At 40.8% G+C, this 27,331-nt stretch overlaps 1 protein-coding gene across 34 annotated transcripts in view; it reads right to left on the reverse strand.

Annotated features, from left to right (window-relative positions):
- The window catches only part of ANK2 (ankyrin 2), a 700,071-nt gene that overhangs the window by 176,042 nt on the left and 496,698 nt on the right, over nucleotides 1-27,331 (reverse strand). For all 34 annotated transcript variants that reach the window (XM_068281027.1, XM_068281066.1, XM_068280997.1 and 31 more), the window contains 7 exons: nucleotides 22,685-22,783; nucleotides 20,125-20,322; nucleotides 19,410-19,508; nucleotides 19,112-19,210; nucleotides 12,808-12,906; nucleotides 6,762-6,959; nucleotides 1,253-1,351 (listed from right to left, as the gene is read on the reverse strand). In XM_068281027.1, coding sequence (XP_068137128.1) covers nucleotides 1,253-1,351; nucleotides 6,762-6,959; nucleotides 12,808-12,906; nucleotides 19,112-19,210; nucleotides 19,410-19,508; nucleotides 20,125-20,322; nucleotides 22,685-22,783 — 891 coding nt within the window. The remainder of the gene's footprint in view (nucleotides 1-1,252; nucleotides 1,352-6,761; nucleotides 6,960-12,807; nucleotides 12,907-19,111; nucleotides 19,211-19,409; nucleotides 19,509-20,124; nucleotides 20,323-22,684; nucleotides 22,784-27,331) is intronic.

Here is a 27,331-nt window from a genome sequence, read left to right on the forward strand (position 1 = left end):
CCGCTGATTGGCCGGATGCAGGGGGGCATGCTGCGAGGTCTCCTCGGGCTCTTAAGCTCGGAGGATTCAGTCATTCTTTGTCTGCTGTTGCAAATGCTACGTGTTTGCACTCAGACCCTTAGATAGATCCGGTGTGCTTTGATCCGGGAGGAAACCGGGAATTTCACACAGACTAGGATTATCATTGTTATTGATATATTGCTTGATTATTTGTGTATGACTCTGGCTATCTTCTGACTTCCCTTCCGCTTAGCGTCTCTGTACTTTAGCCCATCTGATCCTGTTGCTAACTCTGCCTGAATTACCTTTATCCTCTTGCCTGCCGACTTTGTACTGTACCTTCCTGTCTGTTGCCAAACTGATCTGTCTGACTACTCTACTCACCAGTGAGCCCTTGTCACTGGTAAGGTTCTTTATTGATAGTACCCACCAGCTCCTCTGGTGAGCACTACTGTATTGTTACTATCCACCAGCTCCTCTGGTAATAGGCCTCTATGTCAATAGTGCTCACCAACTCCTCTGGTGAGGTCTACTGTACTAATCACATCCTCCAGCTCCTCTGGTGAAAGCCTCATACAGATAGTACCCACCAGCTCCTCTGGTGAGGACTTCTATACTGATACTCACCAGCTCCTCTGGTGAGGCTATTGCTAGCTATCAGTACTACTGTTGCACCAAGCATTATTCTTTATACATCTCTTGTGTGTGGCTACACCTGTTACACCTTCTGTATTTGTTGTCAAGGCAGCCTTCTGATATACCAGCATTATAGGTGATTCTGCAGATCACTGTATAATCAGGTATATATCTGCATTATAGGTGATACTGCAGATCACCTATTAATCAAGATTCTACCTTTGCTGACACCAATCGTTACAGCATCCTATTGGACGTGTGCAAGCATGTGATACACATAGAAGCACACGGATATCTGGGTAATTAATCCCCTGTCTCCCATGCAAACATCTGCTGCAATTAAGCTTCATTAGAATCACAGATTCGAATAGTTTTCTACCCGAGAGCCCATTACTAGCTATATGCAGATATCAGGCTTTAGAAAAAAATGCTAAATGACACAGGATGTGCAATTATAAACATAATAGATCCAGATAAGTGATATAGAAGGTATAACAGAAAGACAAATAATAATGCAGTGACTGTAGGTGTAGCCTCTAGTATTTCAAAAACGGGCCAACATTGTCAGCTTCACTATATCTCTCACAACAGATGTGCTTTATTCCCATGGATTTACCTTCCCAGCAGAATCTGGTGGCGCACGCCTTTGCAGAAGTAATTTTGTCACATCTAGGCTTCCATATTTAGCGGCTACATGTAGCGGTGTAAATCCCTTCTGCAAAAATATAAAAAAAAAACAAAGAAGTATGTTTGAGATAAAAGTTGCATTTTTTTTGATACTATCTTTACTTTATTAGCCTTTTAGTAGCTACATAAAGTAAAACTTTATGTGGCTGCAGGGCCAATTTTTTTCTGCCATTGGGGAAGTGTGCCTTCCCCAGCCTGGTAAGCTATACAGAGCAGCGCAGGGAGCTTTCATAGTTACCTGTTCGGAGGGCTGGATATCAGCTTCTCCTCTTCCACCACCTGTGGCGATACACTCCAAACATCCTCTTCTGAATTCTGATCACGTTATTACATGTGATCAGGGCTCAGAGGATAGTGTCAGTGTTGCAGCACCACCCGCTGGTGGAAGAGGGGTGATGGAACAGTCCAGCCGTCTGGACAGGTAAATATAAAAATACTCCCTGCGCCCCTCTGCATAGCAGCATTAGGCAGCAAAACGTTTTATACCGGCTGAGGATGCCCTGCCATGAACTTGCGCAGGGATGTTAAATGATACAGAGTTCCTCCGGTCAAACATTTATTTTTTTTGAATGGCAATACATATACAGTATGTATCTATATGCAGTGTGTGAAGTTAGATGAGCATATAAAGTTATCCACTCAGCCAGTAAAATCTGTAATGTAACAATATTTTTCTGCTTCTACCAACATCTAATGTAATACAACATTCTATTTCTGGCAAGTCAAAAAAATCAGCCTCTTGCACACTGCAAGCGATTCCGATTCAGATTCCGCTTTTTAATCAGTTTTTACATCCGATTCAGATTCCGATTTGCAGTGTGCAGGGAGCAAACTGCAAATCAGAATCTGAATCGGATGTAAAAACTGATTAAAAAGCGAAATCTGAATCGGAATCTCTTGCAGTGTGCAAGAGGCCAAAATTAGCCAATCAAAAGAAATATATGAATAGCCAGTCTTTTCTATTCAAACTCACTGATGTTGTTCAAGGAAACAGCCGACTTTGCTAATATACCTGCACAGTCATAAAATGTCATTAAAGAGGAACTCCACTGAAAATAATGTAATAAAAAAAGTGCTTCATTTTTTCAATAATTATGTATAAATGATTTAGTCAGTGTTTGCCCATTGTAAACTCTTTCCTCTCCCTGAATTACATTCTGACATTTAACACATGGTGACATTTTTACATGCTGGCAGGTTATGTCAGTGGAAGGAGATTTTTGTGGCAGATGGAAACAGCTGCAAACAGCTATTATTTCCTACAATGCAACAAGGCTCCCACAGTGTGATGTCAGAACCATGGTCCTGACATCACAACCGTCAGCCATACAGAGCCCCCTGATGATCTGTTTGAGAAGAGGAATAGATTTCTCATGGGAAAGGCGGTATCAGCTACTGATTGGGATGAAGTTGAATTCTTGGTCACTGTTTCTCTTTAAGAAGACTTTGGAGCATGACACACACTAATCCAGGGGTGTAACTATAGGGAAGCAGACCCTGCAATTGCAGGGTGGAGCAGAGCTGTGGGGGCCTCAACTACTAAACTTCCATCCGTCCAATACTCCAGATCAGGTGTTTTTGTGGCTACACTTATTAAGGGTGTTATTAAGCCCCCAGATTGTGAAGGGCAAGGGAAAGGGTGTGAGCATAGGAGGGGTGGCATGACAGTTTTGTTGGGGTGGGGCATGAATTGTAGTTATGCCACTGCATTAATAACAGGTTAGGTGTACTTTATATACAGTATGTACTCAAAATACAGTTGAGTATTTTATGTCCAGTTTTCATTAAGAAAATGAGGAGATCAAGGTACATTTGGGTCGCTATATTTCTTAATCAAAATCGAACTCAAAATACCCAACTTGCTTCCCCAGCAGCACAGGGAAGCATTTTAATACAGTCGCAGTCACAGTGAAGACCCGCACTCTCACTCCTGCAACCTGTATCGTCTTTATCTGCACCTGTTATCATGTTCACCAGCATTTTACATTACCGCTCATGTGACAAGTGTGAGAAACAGACGTACAGGTCCTAAATGTAAAAGGTAACTATAGGATCCCCTATCATGTGGTAGATACACCTTGATCTTGTGGGGGAATACGGCTGGCAATATATGCCAGGAGGCAATTCTTGGGGACATGGCAGTACTTGTGGTAACAAACTACAGGCAATATTTGCAAGGAGACATGACAATACTTGTTGACGGACATGACAATACCTCTTGCCGGGTTACATGACTACACTTGTTTTTTGTATTGACTTATATTTCAGTCAGCATAATGGTGTAGAGGATAACATTTTTTTGCAGCAGTCACCAGTTTAAATCTGGGTCAGGACACTGAATGGAAGTTGTATGCTCTCCCTGTGTTTGTATGAGTTTTCTCTCAAAAACATCCAGATACGTTAATTGTCCAGCCTCCAAATTGTCTTTACACTATGACAGGAATAGAAGACTAACTGTGGCAGGGATTACATTGGTAGCTCCTCAGAGGGACAATAAGTCATCTTCTACAGCACTCTACTCTGTAGAGTACCATGGAAGATTTCAGATTTATATAAAAACACAATAGTCATTTCCAATTTAAGATGGACAAACGTTAGGGGTTTTATGTCAACTAAGTACAATATATACTGAGTGTATTCTATAAGAAGAGAAAAAAAAAAACACTGTGTAAATTCCCTAACCCTATAAAAAAAGAAATATAGCTGCTCGCCTCAATATTTCTCTCAATATAGGTTTCCTTTAAATAGATCATCGTGATGTATGTGCACGTTAGGGACATGCAGACTTGATCAATAATGAAACACAATAATTGTAAGTGACCTCAAGGCCAGTATTGATGGTGTGCTGTGCCACATATTTTAAATTTATACTACTGACATACAGCACAGGAGTCCATTTTCTAAAATAAAATAAAATAAATAGATTAATGTTGTAATGTTAGAGTAAGCTCATGAAATAAATGATTATAGGAAGAGTGCTGTCAAAGTTTAGCTTGTCATTCTGTTCTGGATGGTTACCGTCTGGAGTCTTGTTTAGGGGGTTGGCTAAAGTTTTGGTTAGGATTAGAAGCCAGGCTGGGATTTAATCCTTTCCAAGCCAATTTCTGGATACTCCCCCCATCCCTTAAGTTTTTCTGGTTTGTGGGTGATCGAATGAGTGCTGCAGTGCCAGGAATCTGGTAGGCCTCTATCTCCCCGCACTAGAGTAAGGAGGCAATGCAGAACCGGGTGGGGCGGTGTCAAAATCAACTTACACACTGTAGCATCGCCCCCTCCAACCCACTTTACGGCAAAGGTTAAAGTGGATCTCCATCCTAATATAAAAATTCTTCAGCCTTGCTGTAAAAAAAAAGTTATATATACCTGTGGTGTCTAGTCCCGCGAAGCCGCCCCAACGACCCTGGCATTTGGCCCCATCTCTCTTCTCTCCCCAGAGAACTGCAGTAAAAATCTCTGTATTTTTCTCTGGGGAGAGAAGAGAGATGGGGCCAAATGCTAGGGTCTTTGGGGTGGCTTTGCAGGACTAGACACCACAGGTAAATATAACTTTTTTTTTTCCTTACAGTGCTGCAGGATTTTTAGATTCGGATGGAGATCCACTTTAATGATTTAGTTAACACTGCATGTGATGCCCCTCGCAGCTGGCAGGTTATTAGATACTGTCCAAAGTGCTTGAATATCTAGGTGCAGGGTGAGGCTGATAGGATGAGTATAACAGCTGCAACCTCAAATATATTATTAGCTGGTATCCTAGCAATACGGTTTTTCTTACAGTAGCTTGCAAAAGTATTCGGCCCCCTTGATGTTTTCCACATTTTGTCATATTACTGCCACAAACATGAATCAATTTTATTGGAATTCCACATACAAGACCAATACAAAGTGGTGTACACATGAGAAGTGAAACGAAGATCATACATGATTCCAAACAGTTTTTACAAATAAATGACTGCAAAGTGGGGTGTGCATAATTATTCGCCCCCCTGAAACAATACTTTGTAGAACTACCTTTTGCTGCAATTACAGCTGCCAGTCTTTTAGGGTATGTCTCTACCAGCTTTGCACATCTAGAGACTGAAATCCTTGCCCATTCTTCTTTGCAAAACAGCTCCAGCTCAGTCAGATTAGATGGACAGCAATTGTGAACAGCAGTTTTCAGATCTTGCCACAGCTTCTCGATTTGATTTAGATCTGGACTTTGGCTGGGCCATTCTAATACATGGATATGTTTTGGTTTAAACCATTCCATTGTTGCCCTGGCTTTATGCTTAGGGTCGTTGTCCTGCTGGAAGGTGAACCTCCACCCCAGTCTCAAGTCTTTTGCAGACTCCAAGAGGTTTTCTTCCAAGATTGCCCTGTATTTGGCTCCATCCATCTTCCCATCAACTCTGACCAGCTTCCCTGTCCCTGCTGTAGAGACGCACCCCCAGAGCATGATGCTGCCACTACCATATTTGACAGTGGGGATGGTGTGTTCAGAGGGATGTGCAGTGTTAGTTTTCCTCCACACATCGCGTTTTGCATTTCTTCCAAAAAGTTCCATTTTGGTCTCATCTGACCAGAGCGCCTTCTCCCACATGTTTGCTGTGTCCCCTACATGGCTTGTGGCAAACTGCAAACTGAACTTCTTATGCTTTTCTGTTAACAATGGCTTTCTTCTTGCCACTCTTCCATAAAGGCAAACTTTGTGCAGTGCACGACTAATAGTTGTCCTATGGACAGATTCCCCCACCTGAGCTGTAGATGTCTGCAGCTCGTCCAGAGTCTCTTGTCCAGGGCCTCTTGACTGCATTTCTGATCAGCGCTCTCCTTGTTCGGCCTGTGAGTTTAGGTGGATGGCCTTGTCTTGGGAGGTTTACAGTTGTGCCATATACCTTCCATTTCTTAATGATCACTTGAACAGTGCTCCGTGGGATGTTACAGGCTTTGGAAATCTTTTTGTAGCCTAAGCCTGCTTTAAATTTCTCAATAACTTTATCCCTGACCTGTTTGATGTGTTCTTTGGATTTCATGGTGTTGTTGCTTCCAATATTCTCTTAGACAACCTCTGAGGCCGTCACAGAGCAGCTGTATTTGTACTGACATTAGATTACACACAGGTGTACTCTATTTAGTCATTAGCACTCATCAGGCAATGTCTATGGGCAACTGACTGCACTTAGACCAAAGGGGGCTGAATAATTACGCGCAGCCCACTTTGCAGTTATTGATTTGTAAAAAATGTTTGGAATCATGTATGAGTTTCGTTCCACTTCTCACGTGTACACCACCTTGTATTGGTCTTTCATGTGAAATTCCAATAACATTGATTCATGTTTGTGGCAGTAATATGACAAAATGTGAAAAACTTCAAGGGGGCCGAATACTGTAAGCCACTGTATATACTGGCAGTTATTACTGTAGTGTGCAATTCTTCCATATACACCGGGAATTTTTACCTTAGTAGGCATTGAGTGTGCAGCTCCAGCTTCAAGCAAGACAGATGCTACATCCAGCTGCCCCTCTCTGGCAGAGATATGGAGAGGGGTGTAGCCATTTGTAGTAGCAGCATCTGGATGAGCCATGTGTTGGAGTAATAGCTGAACAATTTCTGTTTTACCCAAACGAGAAGCTATATGAAGAGGTGTCTGCTCCTCCTAAAAGAGACAAAACCGCATATTAATTCAAGACATGAGTTACAAGACATGAGTCTTAATTATATCACAACATTAAAAAAAACTCATATATCCTGATCAGAAGCATCACTACAGGAGTAGCACTGAAATAAAGAGGTAACAAACTTGTTTTAATAAATGTTTGTCCATTTTAATGTTATCAATGTCTCTTCACACAAAAAGGGCTCAAAATATGTTGCCCCAAATTTACTTAATGCCCCTGCCCAGTCTCAATTTTTATTAAAGATCAATCTCCTTCCACGCACAAAAGGATCAGCTCACCAGTATCATAAAACGTCCAATCTTTATTTGCGAAAGACATATGGACAATCAGCAATTCAGCAGTAACAGCTCACGCATATCGGAGTAAAAGATGTCTGCTTAGTTATAGCTGGAAAGTAGTGTATTTCATACAGGTATATAGAGCAAGTGAGCCCCACCCACCAGGAGGTGTCCCCACCTGCTCTTAGGGCTGGTTCACACTCAGCGCTAGGAGTGCGTTCAGCTATGCAATCACAACAATTCAGCGCAATTTGAGCAGAATGAGAAAATACAGAGCAATCGCCCCCGAAATGCTGCATGCAGGGCGTTTGTGATTCATCAAAATTGCAAACACTGAGGTGAATGTCTCCATAGGGATAAATTAGTAGCAGCGCTTTGCTGATCGACAGCGATCAGCAAAACGCTGAAAAATCGCCCAGTGTGAACTTCACAGGTACTTAAATAGACATCCTCCTTTCCCTCCTCAGCACTCATAAAAAATATGGTCATGTGACTTTAGGAAAGAGGGCATGGAGGAACTGCCACCCACCGCAGCGCCCATTCAGGATACAAGTGGGATGAGGCTGAACTGTCATCTATCCCTCCTCCAATAGGAGTCAAAGGCGTGTCTGTCTTTTAGAATGATCAATACATCAGTAGCAATTACATGATTGTGGTACAATCTTAAAATTGTGCTATTTGTAGTCGTTTTAAAATTCCTATGTTTCAAAAGTGCTAGAAGGGCAAGGAATGGAGATCTTTTATACAAACTGAGGCTGAACATTGGCATTGAGCTTCATGCCACTTTTCTTAAATACTTTTAAGCACTTTTTAACTTGCTAGGGGATAAAAAGGCATTTTTCATGTCAGAAAAGTCAGGAGAAAAGTAACTGACTCAGGACTAAGGAGTCAGTCTACCAGCCAAATGCATGGAGCTTCACTGCCACAGCTTTAGCATCATAACAGTAAACAAAGCTCCCAGGACAAAGTGCTTGCAGGGATCTGGAACAGAACTGCCAGCAGTATATTGAACATTGACACTGCTGATGATGATATTACATTGCCACTCAGATACATATATGTTATTACAGTTATGCTATACAGCATGCAAACCATGACATTCTCATTTTGAATTTCAGTGAAGTTGGATCACCAGGAATGTTAATAGAGCTGCATATCCCAAATAGTAACGCCATACATACACTGCTGCCATGAAGAGTCAATATTGCATGTAGTGCAGACATGGTGGAGCTATGTAAAAAGGCTCAGCAGTGTGCAGTTGTAAGCCAAAGCAGCAAATATGAAATCTGCCTAATATTTTTATTTCACAAACTTCATTAAAACGTAACTACGCCACTATTAAATATTCTTCATACAGGATACAGGAACTATAGTAGCATTTTGTTAAAGTGCCTCATATTTCTCTATTATGTTTTATCACTTAATATGTTTTTAAAACTTTTTTTTATTTGATTTTTGAATCATAAAATATACATATACATGAACTGGAAATCAGTTGAATCTTGTCATTGACATAACAGAAAATGTATGTAGAGTGTTACAACTGGTAACCAATTTCCAGGAGAAAAGTGATATGGCTAATAACAGACTTAACAGACCCCAAATTATCCCAACCCCTTCGATAACTGCACTCACCTCCACCCATGCTGCTGAATGTGTGGGAGCACAAAGCAGTACTGAATATGTTCCTTCAGGAATAAGCAGCCAGTAGTTATGCAATTCAAATATTTCATAGATTTTTAAATACTTTACTTGCTAAGATCTTTATAAATGTCAACTATCTGTATACAGTGTAGGTTTAGACTGTTGCCCAGAATTCAGCTTTAGGTAAGCTTTAGGCAAACTTGGGATCGTTTAATTGTGTATACTGTGAAAATGATAAGAAAAAATGTGTAAATTCCATTTCATATATAGTATGTCATGGAAAACACATAATATAATAGTTCTGCTCTGCAACTGGATTTTTAAAACAAAACTAAACTACCAGTACATCACGTTTTCCTTATGGACTGAATAGAGATGTCTTTGGATAAAGACACTCATACCAAACGCTTTTTTTGAGGTATGGCAAAGTTTAATAGATACTGTTGCATCGCCCATAAAACAACAGATTATCAAATTATTTCCATAAATGCAGTGGTATCTGGTGAGACTGCTGTCAAATGATCCACCACAATTGATCTCATCTGGCTAGATGAATTTTGAGCATAATTGTTGGGGTGTCCCTTCTCCTCCTCTCACTTTGTAATATATACAATAGCAATATACAATAAATATTGAGCTGGAAATGCATACAATATGCTTGGTGTTGGTGAGGAAAGTTGGTTTAAGGTCTGTATTTACAAACAAGTGAACTATTAGGATGTTGTATATATACAGTAGCTTATGCCAGGTACACACCATACAATTTTGTGTTAGATAGATGGTTCGATAAATAATTTCCGACACGTCCGATCTTATTTTCGATCATTGTTATGATCGATTTCTTATAGAAGTGAATGGAAATAGATAAGAAAAGATAACAGAATAGTATCGCAAATTAATTGGAAAATCAAATCGGAAATCGATCGGACGGAAAATCGACCGAAAAAACACATTGTGTGTACCCAGCATAAGACACGTGTGTTAGGATGTAGAGATTCATATGTCTGCTCCACCTACAGTGACATTATAGGCAGTGCCTTACTTTGTCAGTTACCAATTGCTGTATATTGTTTTCCTTCCCCAAACAATTTTTTTTGAATTAAAACAAATCTAGGAATATATCGGTACTCAACAAATCTGAAGTAATACAGTGCATAAATCTGATATAACTAAAACATTAACAAGCAGCATACTGTTTAAGATGCTAACCTGAGGGTGACAAGCTTAGCATTCAGCTTCACATACTGGATTAAGTGTAAATAATATGCATACTTGAATATATGCAATAAATGTCCGCACTCAAGTATGAAGATTAGTTTACATGCAAGCTGCATGTAACATATACATCCAAATGAATGCCACAGCTGTTGAAGAACTATTTTTATAGTATAAAGAAATTAAACAATAACAGGTGTGCAAATGGGAATACACAGGGTAAAATGCATGCACATGATGTCTTAGCTAACAAGATAGAAAGCTATTAGTACAGTATTGGGGCGTAAGCAGAGGGGTTAGGTGCCAAGAGACCTTGCTGCATAGCCATTTTATTGATGCACAAACACTTACACTGACTCCAATTGCAAGCTTTTCCAGAGTAAAAATAAACTATTATGGATCATTATACTGAATATTTCTGTGAATAAATGAGTTAGATAAGTAGATTTGCCTTGCAGAAGTGTTTTGAGCCTTGACCACGTCTGTCATGAACAAAGCTAACACTGGCTTTCTGTTCTCAGTGATGATAAAGTCTTTTTTTATTGTGGCAGTGATCAAAGGAAAAATAATCTAAAGAGGAAGATGAAATATGCTGCTGAAGATTTAATAAGCAACGCTGTAATCATTTGTATGCAAATGCTGGTGCGCATGTATCACGTGTATAACTGAACAGACTGAGGTAAACCCATATGGAAACCTGGATCCAAATCACTCCCATACTGTGTGCATAGACTCACTGGCCTAAATTATTACAGCCTGGTATGCACCTTCAATTTTGATTGGCCAATCACTGACCAATTTTACCACATCAAAGTAGTATGTGAACTTACCTACATAATCTGTTCATAGCATTCAAAATCTGTTGGTCCTCATACTACATGTGAGCACAGGAGATTTGGGTGCAGCCGGCGCCACCATAGACCATAATAGGAATTACCGCTATATCGGCGCACAATGAGTAACTTTGGTGCCGTCAGAAGACGGAACTTAAGTTTCTTTTAAAATGCTGTAATTCGGCCGCCAGCAATAGCTGCCAGACGAATTACATCATTCCCCACCGTCCATGTTTATCTTCGAGGGGGAATAGTAATTAACGTCGCTGAGACTTGTGCAGGAGCGGGGAAAGCCGTATATCGGCTGTACCCTGTGCCCAAGCCTCTCGGCGGCTATTTCATAGGTACATATTACAGGGAGGTAGTAAAATTGGCCAATTATTGGCCAGTCAAAATTGAATGTGTGTACCAGGCTTAAAGGGACTCCGAGCAGTGCAGAAACTATGGAAAGATGCATATCATTTTAAAGCTCTCTTTCTCCTCTTTCCAATGATATATAAACCGCTGCCCTATGCCTTTTAGTTTTAGCTATTTTTGCGATTAAAATTGCAGCGGCCTCGATTTCAATCGCAAAAATAAAGAAAACTAAAAGGTGTAGAGCGACGATTTAGGTGTCTCCAGAAAGAGGAGAAAGAGAGCTTTAAAATGATATCCATCTTTCCATAGTTACTTGTATTACACAGGACGACACTTTCCCCAGTGTCAGCAGCTCCATTCAGCAGAAAAAGTCGGCCTGTGTAATACAATGTAACTATGGAAAGATGGATATCATTTTAAAGCTCTCTTTCTCCTCTTTCTGGCGACGCCTAAATCGTTGCCCTACATCTTTTAGTTTTCTTTATTTTCGCGATTGAAATCGCGGCCGCGGCAATTTCAATCGCGAAAATAGCGAAAACTAAAAGGCGTAGGGCAGCGGTTTATATATCATTGGAAAGAGGAGAAAGAGAGCTTTAAAATGATATGCATCTTTCCATAGTTTCTGCACTGCTCGGAGTCCCTTTAAGTTATCTCCAGAGGTCTCACTAGGATATTACTGTACATGTGATTTGATATTTAGCTTCTTTAAAAAATGCTATTATGTTGTGAAAGAGAACAGCAAAGCTCTTGCTGTGGATGTTGATGGTAACTATCATACAACTGCTAATTCACATACCTTTCGGCAACACTAACTGTGACAGTGGCAAATCCTGACCAATTAATGGCAGATAATTTTTAATAATAAAACTCAGGTATGCTGGATCACATACTGCATGATATCCCACAGACATGTCTTAGCACATAAGGCCCATACACTTATCCTCCACCACCAAGCCTCTATCACCGTTCTCAGGAGTGCTGCAGTGACAGCACTAAAGAACCACCACTGTGCTTGATCCCTCTTTTCCTGTCACAATACCACTAAGCAAGGTGAAAGGATAGTACTTCTGTCAATTAAAGGTTACAATGCTCCCCACTTGCATAGCAAAAGTGGTATTGACTGAAAGTGAAAGGGTCTGATAGTCATATGGAAAAACAATGACAATACAGACACTTGTGTCCAGAGGACACATGTACCAGATTGGAGAACATAAGCACCAAACAAAGGCAGCGCAAGGAAGAGGTTTTCTCACACAGGCTTTGTTTTGCTTGGAGTTTCACTTCAAAGCTGTTATATATAAAAGTTAAATATATTTGAGTGTTTTGATTAAAAAGTAAATAGAGAACAAAAGTTCAGTGTAGAATGTGAACACGGATCAGGGTACTTGTACAAGGCAGAGTAGATGCGATAGATAGATAGATAGATAGATAGATAGATAGATAGATAGATAGATAGATAGATAGAGCCATAGCCATATAGATGGATAGAGCCCACTTACCCTGGCTCTGGCATCCACCAGGGCACCATTTCTTAGAAGGCAACGAACAACTTCAACCTGCCCAGCACGAGCTGCCATGTGCAGAGCCGTCTCACCCCGCTGCAAGTATATACACAAAGTTCATGCCAATTAATATAGCTGACTATATTCATTATTTTGAAACAAAATTTAACAATTCAGATGACTTTTAGTGGCTATTTCAGTACTACAAGATATTGGATATTTAACCACCAATACTTTGTTGCTGAAAGTAAAAGACAGCTGAAATTTAAAAAAATAATAATTTCTTCATATTCTGCAGAAAGTAAGAATAAACTGTGCACTGTGGAGAAAACGCAGCACCACAGCATATGACGCATTGGGCCCGATTCAATTCACTTTTTCTCCTCAGTTTTTTCCTATAGGCGATAGTTCACATATTGATAAAATGTCTTTTAAGACACCAGCAAGTAAGAAAATACTCCGAATAATTTTGGCAGTACTATTTACCCACTTAAAGGGATACTGTAGGGGGGTCAGGAGAAAATGAGTTGAACTTACCCGGGGCTTCTAACGGTCCCCCGCAGACATCCTGTGCCCGCGCAGCCACTCAACGATGCTCCGGACCCGCCTCTGGTTCACTTCTAGAATTTCAGACTTTAAAGTCTGAAAACCACTGCGCCTGCGTTGCCATGTCCTCGATCCCGCTGATGTCACCAGGAGCGTACTGTGCAGACACAGACCACACTGGGCCTGTGCAGTATGCTCCTGTTGACATCAGTGGGATCGAGGACACGGCAACGCAGGCGCATTGGTTTTCAGACTTCCAGAAGTGAACCGGAGGCGGGGCCGGAGCATTGGTGAGTGGCTGCGCGGGCACAGGATGTCTGCTGGGGACCATTAGAAGCCTCGGGTAAGTTCAACTCCCCCGACCCCCCTAGAGTTTCCCTTTAATGGTACATTTTGACTGCACGGTGCTGAAAACTATTTTAAACAGAAAATGAAAATGATCTTCTAGGAAAAGACTTAGGAGAAAAGTAAATTGGATCAGACCACAACATTCTAATATTCAATCACAATTATTAGAATCTCAGCACACAACAGTATTTCTATAGCAATCTGACACAGATGTGATCTTTTTACTAATGCCTGTTATCAGTGTTTTTAAGTTTCTGTTAGGGTACCTAATGCTACTTGGCTGAGCACTGTCTAGATTATCATAAACATTGCTTATCAGAGTATAAAAAGTTACATTTCTGCATTTGTGATGAGAAGAGCCAAATGGGGACCTCTTTGGTGCATGTGCAAATGTTCACACATGATCTTGGTGCCAGATATCGGAGCAAACAATTAACCATATCCACTTACTGCCCTCCCGAACATGGGTTCTTTAATTCTCCATCTTCCGTCCATGACACTAACCTAATCTCTTGACTTTTCTCCAACACATAGCTTTCCCCATCTCCTGCCTCCTACAAGAGATCATGGGTCCCTGCTGCTAGTGCTTCCTACAGGAGATCATGGGTTCCTGCTGCTAGTGCTTCCTACAGGAGATCATGGGTTCTTGCTGCTAGTGCTTCCTACAGGAGATCATGGGTTCCTGCTGCTAATGCTTCCTACAGGAGATCATGGGTTCCTGCTGCTAATGCTTCCTACAGGAGATCATGGGTCCCTGCTGCTAGTGCTTCCTACAGGAGATCATGGGTCCCTGCTGCTAGTGGTTCCTACAGGAGATCATGGGTTCCTGCTGCTAGTCCTTCCTACAGGAGATCATGGGTTCCTGCTGCTAGTACTTCCTACAGGAGATCATGGGTTCCTGCTGCTAGTGCTTCCTACAGGAGATCATGGGTCCCTGCTGCTAGTGCTTCCTACAGGAGATCATGGGTTCTTGCTGATAATGCTTCTGACTAGAGATAATGGATCACTGCTTCCAATGCTTTCTACAGGAGATCATGAGTCCCTGCTGCTTGTGCTTCCTACAGGAGATCATGAGTTCCTGCTGCTAGTGCGTCTTATAAGAGATTATGGGTTCTGGCTGCTAGTGCTTCCAACAGGAGATCATGGGTTCCTGCTGCTAGTGCTTCCTACAGGAGATAATGGGTCCCTGCTGCTAGTGCTTCCTACAGGAGATCATGGGTCCCTGCTGCTAGTGGTTCCTACAGGAGATCATGGGTTCCTGCTGCTAGTGCTTCCTACAGGAGATCATGGGTTCCTGCTGCTAGTACTTCCTACAGGAGATCATGGGTTCCTGCTGCTAGTGCTTCCTACAGGAGATCATGGGTCCCTGCTGCTAGTGCTTCCTACAGGAGATCATGGGTTCTTGCTGATAATGCTTCTGACTAGAGATAATGGATCACTGCTTCCAATGCTTTCTACAGGAGATCATGAGTCCCTGCTGCTTGTGCTTCCTACAGGAGATCATGAGTTCCTGCTGCTAGTGCGTCTTATAAGAGATTATGGGTTCTGGCTGCTAGTGCTTCCAACAGGAGATCATGGGTTCCTGCTGCTAGTGCTTCCTACAGGAGATCATGGGTCCCTGCTGCTAGTGCTTCCTACAGGAGATCATGGGTCCTTGCTGCTAGTGGTTCCTACAGGAGATCATGGGTTCCTGCTGCTAGTGCTTCCTACAGGAGATCATGGGTTCCTGCTGCTAGTACTTCCTACAGGAGATCATGGGTTCCTGCTGCTAGTGCTTCCTACAGGAGATCATGGGTCCCTGCTGCTAGTGCTTCCTACAGGAGATCATGGGTTCTTGCTGATAATGCTTCTGACTAGAGATAATGGATCACTGCTTCCAATGCTTTCTACAGGAGATCATGAGTCCCTGCTGCTTGTGCTTCCTACAGGAGATCATGAGTTCCTGCTGCTAGTGCGTCTTATAAGAGATTATGGGTTCTGGCTGCTAGTGCTTCCAACAGGAGATCATGAGTTCTACTTCCTACTGGTGATCATGGTTTCCTGCTGCTAGTGCTTCCAACAGTAAATCATAAGTTCCCGCTTCTAATGCTTCTAACTGGAGATCCTGGCTTCCAATGTTTCCTAGTACTGACGTCCATGGGTTCCTGCTGCTAGTGCTTTCTACAAGAGATCATAGATTCCTGCTGCTAATGCTTCTAACTGGAGATCACGGATCCCTGCTTCCAATGCATTCTACTGGAGATAAAGGGTTCCTGCTGCTAGTGCTTCCTACATGAGATTATGGGTTCCTACTGCTAGTACTTCCTACAGGAGATCATGGGTTCGGCTTCCTACTGGTGTTCATGGTTTCCTGCTGCTAGTGCTTCCTACAGGAGATCATAAGTTCCTGCTACTAATGCTTCTGACTGGAGACCATGGATTCTTGCTTTCAATGTTTCCTACTGAAGACCATGAGTTCCTGCTGCTAGTGCTTCCTACCGGAGATCATGGGTTCCTGCTGCTAGTGCTTCCTACAGGAGATCATGGGTTCCTGCTGTTAATGCATCTCATTTGAGATCATGGGTTCTGCTTCCTACTGGTGATTATGGGTTCCTGCTGTTAATGCTTCTGATGTTAGATTATGGATCCCTGCATCCAATGTTATCGACTGGAGATCATGGGCCCCTGCTTCTAATGGTTCTTACTGGTGATCATGGGTTCCTGGTGATAATGTCTTTGTGCTTATGGCTTCCTGCTGTTCTTACCTGGAGAATAATGGTTGATGCAATTTATGCTGCTAATGCCTCTGATATTCTTGGTACTTTGCTGCTATAGCCTCCTGTGATCTTACATCCTTGATGCTTATGGCCTCTTACTAGTCAAAATGACTTCTACTAGTAGTCAGTAGTATGAGATGATAGTGCCTCTCACTGGTCATCAGAAGTTAATCCTGCCTGCTATTGATTAAGGGCTTCTGCTGCTAAAGGATCCATGTGATGATTAGAGATTCCTGCTGTTAATGCCTTCAAATACTAACCAGGGATCCCTGCTGCTACTGCATTCTATTTTTTATCAGGAATTCCTGCTACCAATGCCTCTAACTGGCACTCATGGGTTCCTACTGTTAATGCTTCCTACTAGTGATCATACGGATTTTGCTGCTTATGCCTCTGGTAAGTAGGTATTATTTTTGCAATATCCTCCTATTAGTGACCATACGTCCCTGGTGCTAATGCCTTTTACTAGTAAGAGGTTCCTGCTGGTAATACCTCCTAATGGTCATCAGGGATTCCTGCTGTTTATGGCTCCTACTGGTGATTAAGGGTTCCAGATACTAATGTCTCTTTTAAAGGGATCCAAGCAGCTCTTGGCTTCAAATAGCTACAAGGGCTGCCATTGTTCAGAAGCTCACTCTCCTGCTATTTTACAACTGCTTTTATCCATGCTAGGTGTGAAATTCTTCAACTGTAACTGATGTTTTCTGTTTGAAGTACAATGGGGGTTTGTTTGTGGTCAATTAAGTCTAAAGAGATGATTTCTTATCTGTCTTCCACCATCTCCTGCTCAGGGACCGCAGGTCCTTTGCGGACAGACAAAGTGGCTAATTTAACACTTAGATGTAAAAAAATGAGGTAAAATTAAAGTTTTTTTTTTAATAATAAACCACATTTTTAGAATGCATTTTTAATTTGCTATAGAGCTTCCCTGGGTGTTAAAAATGATGCTCGGTTCACTTTAAAGTGATTGGGTATTCCTGCTGTCTTCTGCCATTGATCAGGGTGTCCAGTTTTTACCTGCTGCTGATCAGGGATTCCTGCTGCTATTGCCTCCTGCTGGTGATCAGAGATTCTAGCCATGCTTAGATATCCATGTTAGAATAAGTAAAGTGTAATGCAGAAATACTGATTTTTACTGGGGAACTACACTGTTTACTTTTATCTGGAGTTAGCAAAGGCCCTGTTTAGTTGAATACAACCACCTAACAATTACACATAATTTTATCTTTAAAGCACATACACCATCAAAATGTATACAGAAAATCACACACTTTCAACACTGCTGGACAGCAGCTGACATGAGTACCATTCCACTGCTATAAAGATTCATTAGTTAACATCTGCCAGTATATTTATTTCTAATAATACACTATGCCATGGAAACTAGATTCCATAATCACTAACAACATTCTGCTGTTAACTTCTAACTCCATCCGATGCCTCCATACTTCACATCCACTGGGTTTGGACCTCTGCAACCATCATTATTAATGTGGGTGTCCCCCATCATAAAGCAGTAAGGTTTGATTAGGGTTTGAATGGCTAGGGGCCATAGAAAACTGTTGTTAAATCAGCTTGAGAAATTTCGGTTGTACAGTTGTATACTATGTACTCCAGTGAGTCTCCCCACCATCATATCATTTGCAAGCCCACTTTAAAGGACAATTGAAGTGAGAAGAATATGGAGGCTGACATATTTATTTTCTTTTCAACAATACCAGTTGCCTGGCAGCCCTGCTGATCTATCTGACTGCAGTAGTGTCTGAATAATACCAGAAACAAGCATGCAGATAATCTTGTCAGATCTGACAATAATGTCTAAAAACATCTGATCTGCATAAGGATCAACAAGATAGCCAAGCAACTGGTATTGCTTAAAAGGAAATAAATATGGCAGCCTCCATATCCCTCTCGCTTCAGTTGGCCTTTAAGTACATTTTGAAAATATGCCCCTAAATTGTCACACTTTAATTCAGAAGACCTCTCCAGTTAAACATAATTTCAATGGATAACAGAAAGCAGACAGAACAGTAATATGTCACAGGTCATTTACATACATATATACACCATGAACATTAATATACTTGATGAGCAACACTGAAATGTGCATCAGGTATTTTATAATGCTGTGTAAATCAAGTGAGTAATATGAGCTGGCAAACAGAAATAGCTCTGTTTCACCTCTTCTTAGCATGGTTAGTGACTCCACGCAAGTAAGTGGGTGGGTTTGTTTTTCATATGCAAATGATGACACATAATTCCATAGATTGAAATTCACAGTGGCATTATAATCAGTACTGTTTTCTGATAGGAGGGATGCTTTTCATACTGGGGAGATACCCGCATGTATTCTGTGTGGAATTCCACAGTACTAAAGGTAATCGGGTTAGTTAGTTCAATCTTCATCTAGTAAGTGGCTGTGTCACAAGTGTAGGGAGGGAGCAGAGTCACAAGAGGTTAAAGTTCTGTGTAAAATGCTGTGATAATAGTAGGATTGTACAAATTAATAAAATACACCAAATGACATGCACAGCAACAGGTTAGGCAGTCTCATTACAAGGAAACACATCTGGTGAAATGAAACAACTGTCCAGTAAGCTGTAAAATGAACATTCAATCTAGTTATTTAGTTTATTGTAAGACATACTCACAATGTTAGTGACATCTGGAGAGGCTCCATTCTGCAGCAGAAGGAGGACTATGTTCAAGTGGCCCATGAATGCAGCCACATGTATTGGAGTGAGACCAGACTGTGGAACAAACCAACAGTATTTTACTCCCCTGCACAACACCAATGTGGGCTTCCATAGTTACAAATCAGCAGGTGTATAGGAGGACAGAGAGAGAGAGGACAGTGGATATTATATGAGAGAAGAGACAGACAGAGACAGGACCAGAAAAGCAGGATATGGGGTGATTGGTTTGGTAATCTAGGAAAACCTGTTCTACCTCCGTTATAGCCTGGATTGAAGCCCCATATTTCACTAGCAGTTCCATTACTTTGATACGGTTTTTCTTGCAGGCAATGTGCAATGGAGTAAAACCATTCTGTTCAGAGAAATATTTTGTTAGACTCATGCACACTTCACACTCAGAAAACCATGCACATTTAAGAAGGTGAAATATCTGCACAATTTAACTCTACACACAAGTTAGCTAGTAATCAATTTGGATGTATGGTTTTACCTGTTTCATTCACAGGTAAAATCACAATTGTCCCTTGCAATCAAAGGCAACAATTCATCTACTGCAGTCTTTTTTATGCAAGCTGGAAGACTAGGTTTTTACTCTAAGTAACATGTGGCAGTCTTTAGTATTTCCACACTATAGTTTTATAGAACCACTTAAAAATGTTGCGGTTAGCTGATGACCAGGTTGCCTCTGGATGTCCTATGGATGTTTATGGATGTCCAGACACATCTCAGAAGACATCAAAGCAAAATGCCACCAGCCAATCTGATTTTTTCATTTTACAGCCTATAGTTCAGACAAGACAAGAACAAGGGCAAACAAACATACATCTACAATAATCTACAGTATATGTGCATCCAGCCATCACTCTTATCTATATACAATATCAAATAGTAACAAAACCCTTGATAACATGTGTGTTCTATGTACCATAAAGTTAAATACAGCAAGAACAGCACTCAAATCACTTTACCAGAGCACGCGCATTAGGGTTTGCTCTTTTGTCAAGGAGAAGTTTGGTGACACGGTAGTGTCCACAATGCGCCGCAACATGCAGTGAAGTCAGATAGTCCAGTGTGACATCATCCACAGGTGCCTTGTGCTGTAACAGGTGCTTGACGCATTCCACATGATCTCCTTGAGCAGCCATGTGAAGCGGAGAAAGTCCATTCTGTATCAAGAAGAAAAACATGATCAAAGCATGTAAACAAGAGTAACCATGGTTAATGGACATCAAGAATAAAACCAGATCCTGGCTAAACATAGCAGTCGAGTTATAGATTTGTCTTATTCTTCAGCAATAAAAATATTACTTTTCACTATTTTATTGTTTCCTAAACAGAACATTGGGACCATTTCAGCAAACAGCTGTAAAATTGCCATGTGCAGGCAGTGCATGGAAATTTTACTAATACCTACACCAGTTACACAGCACGAGTCGCACAAATAGCCCCATGGGCATGATGCACAACACTGCGGTACAGTTGCCGTGCGCAGGAAGTGCACAGCAATTTTACCTACTAACACCGGGGGTTACCAAGGGTTAATGTGCGGTGCCCCCCAGCATTAGTAATGGTAAAATTGCCTTGCGCTCTCTGCGCTAGCAACTTTATTGCAGTGTTGTGCATCAGGCCCATTGTCTCTTGGGATCCTTGAGAAGAAAATTTATTCTTGAGAAGAGAAAGTATGTTGGTAAGAAAGTTGGGTGGATTTTCCTACTTTTAGGTAATTTCAAAAGGGTTCAGTCTGCATTGGTTTATCCATATCTACCCACATTACTGAAGGAAAGTCTCGCTCCCACCTAAATATCTATGTATGGGATTGCTGCAAGGTCTTCCGAATTCCAGTTTCAGACCTTTAGAAATATATTTAAAGCCGTGTCATGCAACTATGCACTATGTTCTAGAAATACTGTACATAAGGCAGAAAAGACACCCCAGGAACTGGACATGGCAAATTAGCTCAGATGATAGAAAATTAATATAATATATACTGTACAATTTTCATGTCACCCAATATTTGGGCAATATTGGTCTTGGGGCCGCCCTGCTAATATTTGTGGCTGAAGGATGTTGGTTGCTCCCTTAATGCCACCATCTGGCTCCAATGTCAGAGAATGATGGTGATGGCCCCAAATGAGGGAACTGAGACGGGTTTTCTTAAAACATATCAAAAGGCACGCATAGCACTGGTGGTTTGGCTTTGGTCATTGTGATCAAGCTTCCATAAAGAGTGTGCAAGAATCAGAGCTGTCTTTAGAATAAGTTTTCTTTTCTTTTTTCATAATTGTGGAAAAATGTAATACACATGTGTGGCACATTGGTTAGATTTTTCAAATGTTACAATCAATCAGGAAAAAAATATTGTAATTCTTCAATTGCAAAAGAAACTTAAAACATTGTACAATGTGTTGCCACCTTAAAGCAGACTGTTAATTGCATATTACAAAGCACCCAGAATAACACTTTCTATGACCATTGTCCCACCTTCTTGTCCTATGCAGTAGTATTCAGCAACAGGAAAGTGCAGTGGAAGCCTTGAAATTACCCATATTCTTACTGGTACAGAGAGTACTGTTGTTGCCAATCCCCACCTCTCCACTGTTCCTCCTGAATCCTAGGCGCAGCATATCTCAAGCCACACCTACTCAACTCTTCTAAGAGACACCTCCCACCCACCAAATGAGAGTTTAAAGAGAAACTCCGACCAAGAATGGAACTTTATTCCAATCAGTAGCTGATACCCCCTTTTACATGAGAAATCTATTCTTTTTCACAAAAAGACCATCAGGGGGCGCTGTATGGCTGATATTGTGGTGAAACCCCTCCCACAAGAAACTCTTGAGTACATACTCCTGGCAGTTTCCTGTCTGGGAACCTTGCTGCATTGTGGGAAATAGCTGGCTGGCTGGATAGTGTTATGGTTAAGGGCTCTGCCTCTGACACAAGGGACCAGGGTTCGAATCTCGGCTCTGCCTGTTCAGTAAGCCAGCACCTATTCAGCAAGAGACCTTAGGCAAGTCTCCCTAACACTGCTACTGCCTATAGAGCACGTCCTACTGGCTGCAGCTCTGGCGCTTTGAGTCCGCCAGGAGAAAAGTGCTATATAAGTGTTTGTCTTTGTCTTTGTTTAATGCTGTTTCCAACTGCCAAAAAAACATGCAGCAGCTACATCACCTGCCAACAGTAAAAATGTCACCATGTAATAAATGTCAGAATGTAAATCAGGGATTTAAAAGATTTTATGGGCAAACACTGACTAAATCATTTATACATAATTATTGTAAAAATGAAGCACTTTTTTATTACATTATTTTCACTGGAGTTCCTCTTTAAAACTGTCAAGGGACTTTTGCAGGAGGGGGAGTGGCTAGCTAACAAAACCTGTATTTTGTAGCACAGTAGGTCAGTTTCTGAACATGTATTCATGTTTAGTATTACACGCCAGGTATACAAGTACATTTGAATGCTGAACTACCAAACGACAAGACAATGCTAAATACAGTGAATACACTGAATATAAAAAGCAGATGCCTTTGTCCTTGCGAGAAGGGGTGCTCCTCTTTCTAGTAGTAACTCCACAGCTGGGTCATGTCCACTCCGTGCAGCACAGTGTAGCGGTGTGAGTCCATCCTGGAAAACAGTTACAAGCCAGCAATTCAGTAGGATTTAATTCAGTAGAATTTTTTAAATGTTCAGGAACTGCTATTAAAATATACATTTAGGAAATTACTTCATGCAGAGTGTGATAAGAACCCACATCAAAATTATTTTAGGTCCTCTTTAACGTCTTATTTTCTTATCACTATAGGTAGACCCTTTTGTGAGTCTGCAATGTCATTAACTAGTAACATGTCTTACACCATACTAAACTAGCTGCTTTTATTGTAGTTTAGGGCTGGTTTAGACAGGTGTCTGAACCAGCAGCCATCAGCCACCTGGCACCTCGTTCAAATGCTTTTTCTATAAGCGGACAGGAAAGCATTTGGCTACCTTTCGTTGTTTGCTGCACATGTCATATCTTTATCTTTGACCCCCACAGGGGGAAGCACCATGATTACCAATCCTGGACGCTGCAAGTAGTGTCCAGGAAAAAAAGAGGGCGGAAAAGATTGGGATTGAAACGCATTGAGCAAATGATGGTAAACGTTGGTACCTTGGCGCTCATCCTTTTAGTGCTGCCCATTCAAAAAAATAGGCATATTCAGTAATACAATACTTTCAAAAACAACAGGTACAGTGGTGTGAAAAACTATTTGCCCCCTTCCTGATTTCTTATTCTTTTGCATGTTTGTCACACTTAAATGTTTCTGCTCATCAAAAACTGTTAACTATTAGTCAAAGATAACATAATTGAACACAAAATGCAGTTTTAAATGATGTTTTTTTATTATTTAGTGAGAAAAAAAACTCCAAACCTACATGGCCCTGTGTGAAAAAGAAATTGCCCCCTGAACTTCATAACTGGTTGGGCCACCCTTAGCAGCAATAACTGCAATCAAGCGTTTGTGATAACTTGTAACTAGTCTTTTACTGGAGGAATTTTGGCCCACTCATCTTTGCAGAATTGTTGTAATTCAGCTTTATTTGAGGGTTTTCTAGCATGAACCGCCTTTTTAAGGTCTTGCCACAACATCTCAATAGGATTCAGGTCAGGACTTGGACTAGGCCACTCTAAAGTCTTCATTTTGTTTTTCTTCAGCCATTCAGAGGTGGATTTGCTGGTGTGTTTTGGGTCATTGTCCTGCTGCAGCACCCAAGCTCGCTTCAGCTTGAGTTGACGAACAGATAGCCGGACATTCTCCTTCAGGATTTTTTAGTAGTCAGTAGAGTTCATGGTTCCATCTATCACAGCAAGCCTTCCAGGTCCTGAAGCAGCAAAACAACCCCAGACCATCACACTACCACCACCATATTTTACTGTTGGTATGATGTTCTGTTGCTGAAATGCTGTGTTACTTCTACACCAGATGTAACGGAACACGCACCTTCCAAAAAGTTCAACTTTTGTCTCGTCTGTCCACAAGGTATTTTCCCAAAAGTCTTGGCAATCATTGAGATGTTTTTTTAGCAAAATTGAGACAAGCCTTAATGTTCTTTTTGCTTAAAAGTGGTTTGCGCCTTGGATATCTGCCATGCAGGCCATTTTTGCCCAGTCTCTTTCTTATGGTGGAATCGTGAACACTGACCTTTAATTGAGGCAAGTGAGGCCTGCAGTTCTTTAGATGTTGTCCTGGGGTCTTTTGTGGCCTCTCGGATGAGTTTTCTCTGTGCTCTTGGGGTAATTTTGGTCGGCTGGCCACTCCTGGGAAGGTTCATCACTGTTCCATGTTTTTGCCATTTGTGGATAATGGCTCTCACTGTGGTTCGCTGGAGTCCCAATGCTTTAGAAATGGCTTTATAACCTTTACCAGACTGATAGATCTTAATTACAGTACTTTTGTTCTCATTTGTTCCTGAATTTCTTTGGATCTTGGCATGATGTCTAGCTTTTGAGGTGCTTTTGGTCTACTTCTCTGTGTCAGATAGCTCCTATTTAAGTCATTTCTTGATTGAAACAGGTGTGGCAGCAATCAGGCCTGGGGGTGACTACAGAAATTGAACTCAGGTGTGATAAACCACAGTTAAGTTATTTTTTAACAAAGGGGGCAATCACTTTTTCACACAGGGCCATGTAGATTTGGAGTTTTTTTTTTTCTCACTAAATAATAAAAACCATCATTTAAAACTGCATTTTGTGTTCAATTATGTTAACTTTAACTAATAGTTAACGGTTTTTGATGAGCAGAAACATTTAAGTGTGACAAACATGCAAAAGAATAAGAAATCAGGAAGGGGGCAAATAGTTTTTCACACCACTGTATATCATAATGTTTGTAAAGCAATCTGGTACTTCCAGTAGCCTCCCAATACAGTATTAAGCACTTTACCATACACTGTTGGTATCAAAGTATATTATTATTACTTAGAAAAGGTCTATAAAAACTGAAAGCAAAACAAAATGTTACTCCACTGTGTGGTAATAATAAATTAGAAGGTATTATGAATGATCACGGAACACATTTGCTACTATGAAGTAGAATTATGTTTGCAAATGTTCCATCTGGCATCATAGAATGAAGAATGAGGAGAAAATAATAACTCTGCTATTGTCAGGTTGTGCCACACCCAGTGTGTTTCCTGCTTAAAGGATATCAAATGGATATTGGGGACAGAGCAAAACGACTCAGGTGAATAGCATATTAGTATTATACCAGCTCTGTGTATCTGGGATAATCTGCCCAAATTACGTTGCACCATGGCTCAAGACCAGTTTACTCCCTTGTGGAACAATTATGAACTAGCTGAAGATTTTCATTTAGAGATTCAATGTTAAGATTGACATGTAAAACAGCTTGCGCCTTAAACCATACAAGCAAACAGTTCAGTTTACTTCATAGTTGGGTGAATCACTAATTATCATCAAGAAACAACTACGGTAATACCTGTGTTTCTTAAAAACTGATAATTAGAGATGGGGATTGTTGTAGAGCTGGCCTGGGGTGTTTGTTCCTTGGTGTCTTATTTGTTCCCATGCTTGATCTGGGTGTAGGAGAGAAGTATAAATCCTACACATGTAAAGGTTCTGTACAGCAATCCACAATAATTGCCATAGAGTCTGTGCAATGCAGATGGGATGGGAGGCTGTGGTTTGCAGGACTAGCGGGCAGTCAAAGATTTTGCAGACTTGGTATGACAATCACAGTGATATTGGGGTCACCTGTATACAGAAAAATCTGTCACCCCAAATTATCACAATTAATCATTTTGGATGACAGCCCTCTATTTGTTTAGAGAAGTTTAATGCTTCCTTGCTAAATGAGAGAATATATATATATTATACTGTACATCTTTGTACATACCATTTATCAGCTCCATTTGTATGTTGCCAAGCTAACTTAAAAAATCCAACATTACCGTGGAATTGTAGATCCACACTCACCGTTTAATAATTTAAAAGGTTCCTTATTTTCAAGAGACTGAATGCAACTTTATCATGTATAATTCATTCCTCAACAGATTTATATCTTCATTATGGGCTGAATAATTTACATGACTCCAAAATACTGCATGCTTTACAAAGATTATTTTTCTTCCATTATGCTTGGAAGGCAGTGTGCACTGCATGCCCACTCCTCTCCAGATGTGTCTAGACTAAAAGTGCTAAACAGCAGTCCTGGGACTGAAAATTAATGAGACTAGTACAAAAATACATTTTCAAAATAATTAAGCTTGAAAAAGCTGCTAATTGCATGTTGGTCATGTTTATCTCTGACCTAGCACATACTTCCCACTAGAAACAGTAAGTACCTACCTACAGGACTCTCTTTTAGAGGGCTGCCTGCTGGGGTGGATGTTTCATAATTTATAATACATTTTGCATGTTTTATAATAGTAACTCCTGGTGTAGATCACTCCCACTTATCCATATGTCAGAATATGAAGCACAGACTGAGTCATAATCCGTTTTTAAAACGGCAAACCTGCTTAAATACAGTTAAACATGTCCAGTTTGCTTTCTGCTGTGGGTAAGGTTTAAAGCACTGCACTGCTGTTCTCTGTCTACAGGCTAAAGTAAATCCTTCTCTGTCTCTCAAAACAAAATAGTTTATTTTTTGTTATTGATTTATATAGCAGCAGCATCTTCTGTGGTACCTAAATGCAAACATTGGTACAGGTAATTTGATACAAACAAAAAGCATACAGTCACCGTGACTTATACATAGTAATTGACAAAATGTACAGTAATGGGGGGGGAACCTTGCCCTTGCAAGATTAAAGACGAAAGGAATAGGGAGAAAATAAATAGCTAAGGCTTTAGGTGAATATGTGAAGGTAGTGTATGTTTAGCTTATATTCTGCAAGAAGAAGAGCTTGGTCAGAGGCTGAAGAGTAATAGACTAGGCTTGACTTTATGCTTGTTTGAAAAGGTGATTTTTAAGGAATTACAGAGGAGGGGGGGGACTCATGAGAAATCTTATATAAACAAATGTAAGTGATTCTAATGAATATATATGAGGGAGACAAATTGGGAAGAGCTTTAAAAGTTAGAATTAGGAGTTTGAATTGAGTTCTCTGATTAACTGGCAGCCAGTGAAGAGCTTGGCAGAGAGAAAAATAGCAAATGAGGAGCGAGTTTCA

Source organism: Hyperolius riggenbachi, chromosome 1, assembly GCF_040937935.1.
Source record: "Hyperolius riggenbachi isolate aHypRig1 chromosome 1, aHypRig1.pri, whole genome shotgun sequence".
Classification (NCBI taxonomy): domain Eukaryota; kingdom Metazoa; phylum Chordata; class Amphibia; order Anura; family Hyperoliidae; genus Hyperolius; species Hyperolius riggenbachi.